Below are 11,705 nucleotides of genomic sequence, written 5' to 3'. Positions count from 1 at the left end.
TATAATTTATTAATACCAATAGAAATACTTTACTATTTATTTCAGTAATGGCATTTACTATTTTACATAATAATAGTTACGTTAAAAAATAAAATAAAATTTCAATGTATTAAAATAAGATAAGTATAAAATTTAGAGGAATTATTAAATATTTTTTTCAAGAGAGAAACTCTATTATATTATATCTATTAAATCATCAATATTATAATTATGGTAGGATTATTAAATTACTATAATATAATGATATTAATTATAATATATTAATAATAATCTTTTACGCCGAACTGTGGCTTATTAAGTAATCAATGTTTCTATATCATATTTCCTATTGGAAATATAATAAACTAAATACGTATTCATTCAAGTATCTCAATATTTATCAATTAAACACTATACATATCATATATGCATATATGTTTTTATATTAGAATATACTAAAATAATATATATGAAAATAATATATATCATTATACTAGTTAGAATATTTATATGAAACTAGGAGAGATATGTCAATTAATACATATTAAAAACACAAACAAACTGAAATTGTTACAATTAAACAATTGTCGTTTTGGTGAAAAAACTATTTCCTTACATCTTAAGACCAAAGAGAGTCCTGTCACAAGTTTATCTGAACCGAAATAAATAAAGCAATGTATTTTTTATACGTATCCACCCTCTTCTCTGCGTAACGCGGCGAAAGAAATTCGGAATATAATGAATTTGTAACGAATATATAAAAGATGAATTGTTTACAAGTACATGGAAGGACAACGATTCTGCTGAAGTTATAAATTTAGCTAGATATGTATATCACTAGATACATGTCTTATCGTGGAAATTTACCTTAACTTAATGCTGTAATTTTCAGTAAATATAATCGAAACGCGACTTTTGATGAGATTCAAACAAAATTATTTTCAGATCTGTATCCAACTAAATTTTTTGATATTTCAACAAAACCGTTCTTTTCGTGTATTTTTATATGTAGCGTTTACAATTTTACCGTATTTTTTTTCACAATTTTACCGTAGAAGGCCGACAAAACAGAGGAACTATTTCGCAAAACTCGAAACCTAATAAAGTTCCGTTTCACGTGATGTATCACTTAATCCTTCTTTAAGACTGCATTCGAGAGTACACACGAGTGCCTCCAGATATCAATTTATCTTGTTTAACACCCAGTGAATAACAAAGATAAAAGGATACTTGGAAGCATTCGATGTACATTCTCGAATGCAACACAATTCGAAGAACAAGAATAAAAATGCTACATTATGCGTATCACGCGTGAAACGGAACTCCTAAATTATTACGAGCATCTTAGAATTCAGACTCTTTCAAATTATTACGAGCTTCTCATATTCCCTTATCGTTTAATCGTACATACTTTTAAGACTGCTTCACTCAAATAACATATTTTTTCGAAATACAAAATTGTATTTACCTGTTACTTATAAGACATTAGAAGAAGAGGATACGAGGATACGAGGCGACGAGGCAACGCGGCGACGCGGCGACGCCATGTTGCGCGCTTCTGACGATGGTTGTATGACGTCACAGTTAATAGCTGCACTCAAAAATTTCACTCGAGTGCATCCAGGTATCACTTTATCCTCATTTAACATTAGGTGAACAAGAGTAAAACGATAATCGGATGAAACTTCTGAAAGTGGCCCAACATGAAGATATTAATCGTGGCGTATTTAAATTTGTTACAATATAAACTTGTCAAATTCGAAAACTCAAATATAACAATAGTAACCATTCAATACCGTGATTTTGTTGAGAAAGGCTCATATTTTAGTTTCAAAACAATATGAAATTTACAATCGCATTTATACTCAAAAATATTATTGAAATAAAAAAAAAACATAGAACACTTATGTTGTACTTACCATAATATTTTAAGATTTTTGTGGACATCGCACAATAATATTCCTATTTGTTAAAAAATGCAAATTATTGTACTCAACAGAAAAAATTTAAGTAGACAAAATTTTTTTAATACTTTTAATTTTCCATTAAATGAAATTCTGCTCTTGAATGTCAGTTTTTGTAAATAAAAAATTTTTTGTAAACATTGTTAATACAAATATGTTATAAAAAATTTTTATGATATATCACAACATTTTTAATTATAAATAATGGAATATTGCTGCAATTATATAGATAACTAATTTACTAGACATTTCAAAAAATCCAAGTTCTATTTTTTAAGTTTTATGCAAGAAAGTGCTAAACGATAAGTGTAATTAATTAGACGATAAATAAACTTGAAATAAATTTCTTATCAATTATTTTAAATTAAAAATTATTTTCTTATTAATAAATTTTAAGTTTTATTTCGACTTTACATTTTAACTCTTAAAGAATTTGCAAGACTCAATTACTATTTGAATTTCACATATAAAATAATATACATTTAAATTTAAGTAATATTTTACGAATAAAATTTTACTAGTAAATTCATTAATAAAGTGAACAACATTTTGTAAGACATATGTTAATGTCTGTTATAAATATGTAATTCCGCGACTTCGCTTAAACTAATAATTAATAATTTGTTCTGCAATAATATACGATTCTATCCCTTTTCTTTAGAAGACGCATCCATTTGAGATATTCTGTCACACATTCAACTATAGAATAATCATATTTCACGCATGCAGTAAATTCAATGTATTCACTATTTTGGAATGATAATGTCATCAAATACGATTATATGAAAGATTCTCGTATACCTGTGTTTGCGATTCGTGTCTTATCAAAGGACAAATGTACGTATCCTAAAACAGCCAAATATCTTTTATTTCTTTGTAAAATGTTTTTCGTATGTACAAAGAAAATTACATGTTAAGGATTTGTGACGTATTTTTCTTCCTTTTTATTTGATAATAACAATTTTCCTTATCAATTTTTATCATATAAAATACCATATAGAAAACCATTTACAATTTGGTCTTATAATTATTTGCGTTAATAATTAATATATTGCGTTAATTCTTCAGGCACAAATTTATCACAATAATAGACATTTATTGCCTAAATAACATGTTTGGCATAGCAATATACTACTAAAATGAATACACATATAAATACCAAACTTTGGATGTATCGTTAGAATATATAAAAAATATAATATATATTTTTTTATATATATTTTTTATATATGTTAAATGAAATTAGTTACTAAACATACATATATGCCAAATTCTGAGTTTATGATTTTTTCTCATCCTTAAAACGAAAGAATGCAGTTATAGTAAGACAGACTTTGGCAATATATTTCAGGAAGTAAAAAGAATAGATACAAAGGAACAAAATATTAGTCAAATATTAATAAAATGTTATACTCAACTTATATGCTTTAGAGTCTTCTGTATAAAAATAGATATAAATAAAAGTTTTCAATTTATTTATTAATTATAATATTGTTTATTACTACTGTGTTTCCATTCATATTTTTCATTCCTTGAAAAATTTTAAGTTAATTACGAAAATTTAAATTTTTATCTCTACCTATATTTCTTCATATTTCTTTTTAATATTAAATATCTTCTTTTATTTCTAAATGAATACTTCATTAAAATTAACTGTATGATGAAAATGTTATCATTTACGTAATTTAAAGTGAGAGTGAGAGAAAAATCTGTGATACACTGGAAATACAGTAGTAATGAGAGGCTCGCTGTAGTACACCACAAACTAAAAAAAGGAGCTCTAATAGAAAACATTAATAAGAAAATCTAAACAAAGAGGAACATTTTTAAAGAATTGACAACAAAAATAATAACAAAAAAAAAACATAAAAAATCAAGTATTAAGTACTTATCAAAATATAAAATTATTTGTAAAATCTGACGTCACTTGTCAAATCATACATCGAACAAATAGTTACTATGTTGTACTTCTGTGATGTTCACGTCATATACGATTTTTCGCAATTTCTTAGTAGCAATCTCAGTTCTAGGACATCTTGTTAGAAACCAACTATCAATGACGTTCAATCAGACTTACTAATCGTCATGAAGAAGCATATGCCTTTGAAAAGCGCGAAATCTGACATATGATTTTGAACATTTTTTACAAATATAGTTTTTCTCCAACTTTTCGTGGAGACCATGTGATACATTATGCACTAACCGTAAATGCTGAACTAATGACGATTTATGTCTGTAAATGTGTTAAAATAATATCTGTACATAAATCATACATTCAACACGTATTTATAACGTATTTAATCTATCAAACAGCAAGCAAGAAGCTTTATCTCTATATTCTTACCTGTACATTTTATTGCAGATATGACAAGGAAAATTTTCCTTGTAAAAATAACAGTGACTAAAATGTTTCCATAACTGATGCTTTTTACTGAATAATTTTCCACATTGAGCACACTGCATAACATATAAATCTAAAATAAAATACAGATATTTATTAAATAAGTAATTCAGATAATAAAAACTTGAAGTAATAATTTATTATAATTATTTTTTTTTATCTTTTATATCTACCTCTGTTGTTTTCTGGTATCTGATATGTAGAATTGGAAACAGGTGCATTCGATGAGACAGCGTTTTGAATCAATATTTCATCTTGAGAAATCATTTTATTTTCTTTCATCGAAAAACTGTCCAAATTTAAATAATTAGGGATATCTATTTCATCAAAAGTTCTTGAATTTTCCATTGTTATTTCATTAGGATATGTGACAAATGCTGCAGGATATGATTCTACACAAATATCTTTTCTATCAATATGGGAAGGCTGTAAATTTTGTGATTCATTTTGGTTTATGGATGACATGTTTGTACTGTTTTCAATTACTTCTGTTGTACTACATGCATTTTCTTTCGTTGAAATGTTCTCGTCAAACTCTTCATAAAAATTCTTTTCAAAGTCCATTAGATTACCAAATATATGAAAGTAATTATTAATATAAAAGTCATAAATGTTTGTATGCAAATCACATGTGAAAAGCTCTGCTTCCATGTCGTCACTGCTCGAAGAAGTTGATACTGGATCTTCATAAAATATAATATCTTTGTCATGTGACATACAATTTGCACAAGAACAAGAATACAATATTTTGGATCCACATAAGAAATTAGAGCCAATGTAGCTATCTATCGTCTTTCGTTGCAAATTATTCTCTGTTATTGGAAACTCATAACTTGTAATATCTTTTTGGATAGTTTTAGACTGCGTTGTGTTGATCTCTGTCGGTTTACAAGAAATAACATCATTGAGATTTATATCACATTCTTTGTCGAATTTGTAAATCTCATTGTTACAGTAGAAAATATTAGATGGCTCGACCAGGTCTGTTGCAACATTATTTAAATCATTTACATTTATATTTGAAAAATTAGAATTGTAAATGGAAAGTTGTTGAGGAAGTATATCATTCTTCAAAAAATTATTAACATCTTGCATAGCGTTCTTCATATTCATATCTGGAATAGTAGCTAAAGTGACTGGCTTTTTACGTGACACTTGTGTTTTCCTGCTAGATTTATGAGTTGTTTTTTTTTTCAAGTTTTTATTGAACAAACTTTTCTTCTGCTTGTTGTTATACTCTGCGTTTTTTTTCTTCGTTGGTGTATTTTTTTGGCAACTTGGTGATATATTTAAAGTGTTTAACTGACTAACTTCTTGCAGTAGATTTTTATTTTTGTTATTGTTGCAATCAGGAATATCGTATTGAACGTCCAATGGATTGTGCACTTGCTTTCTTTGATGATGCGATTTTGATAAAGTGATTTTATTATAATTGACTTCCATATCTAAATCAACGCTAGATGATGTATTTAATTCCCAAGAAGAATTTCCGTCTTCTGCACCGGAGATACTTGTATCAGTTTTGTTCAATATTTTATGATTTCTAGAGGTTTTTGTGTTATTGCTTCTTAAAATATTTGGTAAATTCCGTAGAAGCTGCACATTATGCAATGAAGCTTGGTTTGCGATAGTTTTCTCCTCAGAGATATTTGCATCTTTCATAAAAATGGTTTTGAAGGACTTCATAGATGATAAACCTACTTCAATATTCATCTTTTTCCTGGTATTATTACAATTCTGTGCCTGCATACTCTGCTGCGACATATACGAACTTTTAGCCGGTAAACAAAATAATTGATAGAATATTTAATAAATATTTGCCTATTCTAATATATAAGATATCAAATATGAAAAATAAAATAGTATACTGAAATATTTGTCCATGGTCAACTGTTACATTTATGATTTTTACTATAATCTATTTACGATAAAATGCTTTATGATTTCAACATTTCGAAGAACTTTGCTATGTAATTAAATACAATTTCTTAATCCCTAGATTATTTAAAATCATAATAAAGATCGAGTATATTACAAATTTATTTAATATCATATTATTTATTTGTAAATAATGGTGCGTTCACATAAAGATCATTTAAAGGATGTAAACAATCATTTTATATATAGTTATTAAAAATTATTTATAAAATAATAATTATTTGTAAATTGTATTTATTTCAAAAAATTAATATTTTAAGTTTTACATATTTTGACATTTTATTGAGCCATCAAATTAATACACAAATTAATTTTAACTATAAAGTTAAAGTCTCTCTTCCCCAATTTTTTATTTTATTTTATTTATAACAAAAATTATAAAGGAATATAGTTAAAACATACCTGATTACATTTTTATTCTAATTTTAAGAGGAATAACGCAAAAATAAAATCAAAGATTACCTTCGCAAAAAAATCAGGTTTTAGTTTCTCAATGCTTATGAAAAAAATCTGATAATTTAAAACTTTATTATAAAACTCGAGACATATCCTCGATAAAAAAGATCTATTATCTATTGTTTAATTATTGTTGAATTAAAACAATAAAATGTTTCAAAATTTTATTAGCGTTTCGAAGAATTATTATAAATACAATCTCCTAACGCCTAGCTTATCTAAAATCGTAATAAATATTCTCACGTAACAGTCAAGCATATTATATGCATATTATTAATACAACACTAATAAATCAAAGAATCAAGAGGGCAAGATCGTCACTATTTTTAGAACTTCGAGTGAATCACAAAAAGCACTGTAACTGAACAATAAGCACCGATTTAATTCGGAATACACTAAAAAAAAAAAAAAAATTCTGCATGCATACCGCATACCTTCCAAGAAATCGAAAATCATCAATTAATAACTTTTGTCGGAGATCCGATAATAGAGCAAGAGGAGGGAGGGGACGGTGAGCGTCAAAAGCACTGTCACAGCACTGGCTTTGTTCTTCCTGTCTCACTCCCAGGGCAATTCGCCGGTAATGAAAAATTCGTCGTAACCGCGAGTGACACGGAGTTCAAGCCCGTCTTTCGTTCGCGCACGACTGACAATGAGACTCAATGGTGACACACAAAAGCCGCTCTCTCAGCCACTAAACAAAAACCGTAACCTGAGAAGTCCTTGAGGGAGCGGTAATCGCATGAAAAAAGATATCCTATGGGCGCCCGCGAATGTAAACAAAGTCGCCCGTAGCTCCGCAGCCTTTTTTTTTAAACGTTCGCTACGTTGCTACGTTCAGACGGCAGTACTGGCAAAGGCGCCGCGCATAAAAAAAAAATATATGTATATAGGTGTATAAAAGCCCCGAAAACAGTGAAAACTCCAAATTGGTTTTTTTCCATACCTCAGGATTAATTCTAAATGATACTTACAGCTTTATTTTTCTTCTTTTTCTTTTCACGTTGGAGAGAATTCGAGAGAAAGATTAATCATGTGAGAAGTTCAATCCTGGACGGAAAAGGAATAGACTTACGATTCTAACTATAACGCAAGTCGACACATCTCGTCGTCTCGAAAGCAATTATATATTTTATTTTTCATTGTCATTTATTTTTCTATGAGTGACACTCCGATAAGAGATTTCAAGATTACGTTCGAACGTGTTCGGTCCTATTGCTGTACAACACCTTTTTCTTCACTCTCACAGTGACATAAAATAGCTGAACAACGTTTCAGCTATTACTGTGTCGCAGTGTAAGTGTTCTCTATTGCTGGAAAGCACTCGATCCATATCTACGTATTTGTATCGTACGTAAATACATGGTTCCCAAAATTCTAAACCGAATGTTTTGAGATTTCGAGATAAGTGTTTCTATTTTATTTGCTTCTATTTGCTTCCATGCACGTGAAATTTGGTGATGGACATTTCTTACCGTCTCAAGTGTTACTCATTTGGACGGAGGTTCTCATATCTGTCTTACTTTCGCGCTTCGCGACGGCCGACGACGATCTACATATATCTAATTCGCGATCAGAATTCAAGACATTTCAGATAAGATTGCCGTCGTCGTCACGTAACTTATGAATTCGGATTCGAAGTATGCGTCCCGTTTCACTCGTTTGGTCGCCGGCCGCGTCGTATAAACTGCGCGAAGCAAATCGCACGACGCACGATAAACGAAAAAACATCTGAACTCCGAGACTCGGAATGTTCACGTTGGCGCACGTCACATGCACACGTGCACGTACAAGAGCGTGTTTCACGCATGATTGCATGATGTATTATTTTATCCTTGTTTATTCGGTGAAGAACAAGGATAAAATGATGCATCTTACGTAAAATTGAATGCATGCAATTACAAAATGCACAATGTACATTGAGGCATATTGAGGAATGAGGATGCAATCCACTCGCTGCAAAATACTTCGTTGTTCAATCAGAAGAAAAAAAATTGACAAATGCAAATGGGATCGCACTCTAAGTTGTAAATAGCATTTTACTCTGAAATCTATAGAACGTCTAAAAACGACTTTAAAAATATTCGTTGCTTCCTTCCGACAATTTTGGTGAAAAATTAACGAGCAATTTAATGTAATGTTTTTCTTCGATTCAAGAATCAATGCGCTATATGGATCAAATGAATCCTTGGAGTTCAAATTGGAATCTTATTACTGTAACAATATGTAAGCAAAAAAAGAGTTTAATTATATCAATCCCTAAATATTAATTAAATTTTGTCAATTTGCAAAACAAAGAATTTATATGTATATAAATATATAATTTCGACAATTTTAAATTTATTCACAAAGATTTAAAAATAATTCTTTATTATTTTTAAAATTAAGAGAATAAATTGTTTTCATATATGTAACGTTAAAAGTGAATATATACATATGTAACATTATATAAATTTCAAATACAATTTTAAAAGCTTGCTGATTCTAATCGATTGTAATAAATCCTTTATTTATATTTTTCCAATAGCATAATTTCTATTTAAATTATTGAACAGATTTCTTATATATATATATACAGTTTATAGGATAAACAGCATAAATGTAAAGTGAGATAATATTGTAATAAAATATTTTATTAAAATGAACGTATAGCAGTTTTGAAAATAGTACTTTTATATATACTTTTATAAATACGAGTTTATAGACATGATAAAATAAATAAAATGAAAAACATTAATTTGATAATACTTATTATGCATCAATCTCTTAATGACTTCAGATAAGTAAAATTACCAATCGTTACCATCATCAAGATTGTTTCCGTTTTTCAAACTTGAAAATAAAACATCATTAATCTTGGGTCGAGGATCCTCCTTGATCTTCGTTGGTATTGCTTCTGTCTGCCCCAACATCCATTCTAATTCTATATAACAAAGTAAACAGCACAATTATTTCCTTGTACATTTTCTTTGTGACACTTTGCAATCAAGCAAGTATTACCTGCTTCAGACAGGTTCATGCCACGAAATTCGAGCGGCCCAATAATTTGTTTCACCATATTTCCATCGTGATAAACGAATATTGTAGGAAGATTACTGTCGGGCCAGTTTGGGATGCAAGTGGTAGAGATACTTTTCAAAAATTTAGTGGCAGGAAACTTTCTTGCTAGACTGGCAAGATGCTGATTGATTAGAGTACAGAGAGGAATGCTGAAAATATATTTATATTATGAGTAAGTTTCATGATTGTATTCACTATGAAGATTTGTTCTGCTTTGCTTTATCATACCCAGATTTGTAAAGATATAAAACAACCCAAACGTCTTCACCAGCATTGTTAACTTGCTTAACATAATCTTCTGCAGATATTTCTCGCACCTCTCCATATTTACACTTGTTAGCTAACTCCTTCATTTCTGCTATTCTCTTTCGTCGATATTCCTCTAGAACTCGTTCATCCTCTTCGTCTTCCAGCTCATCTAACTCATCCAAAGTCTTTTCTTCTAAATTGTTACAATCTGTAAAAATTGAATTTGTGAGCCGACGATAACACATCGATAAACACTAAAATGCAATTTAATAATTGAATATTAAAAAACACATAATTACCACGTCCTGTTTTCTCATCTATTGTACTCTCCAACAGATTTACTATTTGATCCTCAGTAACTTCCTTTTCCTTTTCCTTCTCAGGTATGATACCTTTCCTCCTAAGGATATCATTCCATTCGGTGTCTTCATTTGGATCTTGCTGAAATTAACTTGAAAAGCTATCTGCTTGGATAATATAAAACGCAAAAATAACTAAAAAAATTCTCTTCTTTATATTACGAAATAATATATTAGAAAACATTATTTAAATGAATATGTATATATATATTTTTTTCTACCTAAAGTCATGCTACCATATAAGGAATCACGTGTTCGTTTATTATAATTAACCTCCGCCTAACCTCTTAGCCTCCAAAATGCTCCAATTTTTATTAATACTCACCATTTTGAGAGACTGATATCAAACACTTCTATTTTATTTACTGGAAACTAATTGTACTTTTGGTATTCTTTAAAAAAAAAACCTTTAACCTTTTAAATATATACAATTATTGCAACGAAAGAGAAACTGATAGCGACAGCTCTATTCTCAACTGATCGACTACATGCTGCTACATGGTACACGCCACTTATGCCTGACGCACACGCATGCATCAGACTATTATTGCTGTGTTTTTCACGTAGAACTTGTATACTACAATATATGAGAAATATATGTTAAATATCTATAAAAAAAAAGTGATGATTTCTATATAAGACTAACTTGCGCAATACACTATCTACTAATAACTAGTTATTTAATAACTACTAATCGTAATAATTATTTATGATTTTATTAGTGTTATATAAATATAATTTCGATATTTTTTATCAATTTAATACATAACTAAAACACCGCTAAAAACACCGCACAAGAAAAACAGAATATATAGAAATGACAAAAATATGTTATAAAGTTTTATTACATTTATCTGATACAATTGTAAAAATTAATATATTAAATTTTGCTATGTAAAATGATAATATCTTAAAGTATTTGTAAACATAATCTGTCATGTTCAAGTAATCATAATAATTACAGTATATAATTAATTACATTAATTATAATTACATATATAATTTTAAATATATATAAATTAAATTTCAAACCAATACAAGTATTAAATATAATAGTTTATGCACTTAAGTTTTTTCAATTTAACTCATCATGCATACATATTAGATCATTCTCTTGGATAATGATTTCAACCATAATTCTTAATATTGGATTAAATTCAATTTATAGTATTAACAAGATAACCATATTAACAAGTTAATTTTATTCATTTATTCCATTAAATACTATAATCATTATCTTTAAAAATAGATTCAAAGTTGTGGATATGACGAAATTTAAAGCATTCATGATTAATATTT

The 11,705-nt window shown here is 28.4% G+C and overlaps 2 protein-coding genes across 6 annotated transcripts in view; both read right to left on the bottom strand.

Moving 5' to 3' along the window:
* Positions 1-3,913: 3,913 nt before the first annotated feature.
* Positions 3,914-7,787, bottom strand: LOC108756991 (putative histone-lysine N-methyltransferase 1). Of its 4 annotated transcripts, XM_018501213.1 has the most exons (5): positions 7,713-7,787; positions 7,173-7,432; positions 4,518-6,096; positions 4,288-4,417; positions 3,914-4,176 (listed from the first exon to the last, which is right to left on the bottom strand). In XM_018501213.1, exons 3-5 carry the CDS (start codon positions 6,091-6,093, stop codon positions 4,020-4,022), a joined length of 1,863 nt encoding a protein of 620 aa, XP_018356715.1. In that variant the 5' UTR covers positions 6,094-6,096; positions 7,173-7,432; positions 7,713-7,787; the 3' UTR covers positions 3,914-4,019. The 4 variants fall into 4 exon arrangements, with proteins under 4 accessions (XP_018356715.1, XP_018356716.1, XP_018356717.1 ...); XM_018501214.1 differs by lacking the exon at positions 7,713-7,787 and having other exon boundaries at positions 4,518-6,099; positions 7,173-7,522; XM_018501215.1 differs by lacking the exon at positions 7,713-7,787 and having other exon boundaries at positions 7,206-7,522.
* A 1,650-nt stretch (positions 7,788-9,437) lies between these two features.
* The window catches only part of LOC108757067 (viral IAP-associated factor homolog), a 5,843-nt gene continuing 3,575 nt past the window's right edge, over positions 9,438-11,705 (bottom strand). The window contains exons 1-5 of one of the 2 annotated variants that reach the window (XM_018501373.1): positions 10,732-10,932; positions 10,347-10,488; positions 10,027-10,255; positions 9,739-9,947; positions 9,453-9,661 (exon numbers count right to left, since the gene is read on the bottom strand). In XM_018501373.1, the coding sequence (XP_018356875.1) occupies positions 9,528-9,661; positions 9,739-9,947; positions 10,027-10,255; positions 10,347-10,488; positions 10,732-10,734 (717 nt within the window). In that variant the 5' untranslated portion in view covers positions 10,735-10,932 and the 3' untranslated portion in view covers positions 9,453-9,527. Of the gene's footprint in view, positions 9,662-9,738; positions 9,948-10,026; positions 10,256-10,346; positions 10,489-10,731; positions 10,933-11,705 lie in introns of those variants that run through there. The other variant, XM_018501374.1, reaches the window with a different exon arrangement.

This window comes from Trachymyrmex septentrionalis, unplaced genomic scaffold (genome assembly GCF_001594115.1).
Source record: "Trachymyrmex septentrionalis isolate Tsep2-gDNA-1 unplaced genomic scaffold, Tsep1.0 scaffold131, whole genome shotgun sequence".
Lineage (NCBI taxonomy): Eukaryota > Metazoa > Arthropoda > Insecta > Hymenoptera > Formicidae > Trachymyrmex > Trachymyrmex septentrionalis.
Note: the sequence above shows the minus strand (reverse complement) of the source record. Positions and strands in the feature narration are given on the sequence as shown.

Excerpts from the sequence above, each read along its gene's own strand:
- LOC108756991 (XM_018501211.1), bottom strand. The coding sequence starts at position 6,108 with ATGTCGCAGCAGAGTATGCAGGCACAGAATTGTAATAATACCAGGAAA. Across the intron at positions 4,418-4,517 it reads GATACCAGAAAACAACAGAG|ATTTATATGTTATGCAGTGT; the intron begins GTAGATATAAAA and ends ATTTTATTTTAG. Across the intron at positions 4,177-4,287 it reads ATCTGCAATAAAATGTACAG|ACATAAATCGTCATTAGTTC; the intron begins GTAAGAATATAG and ends ACACATTTACAG.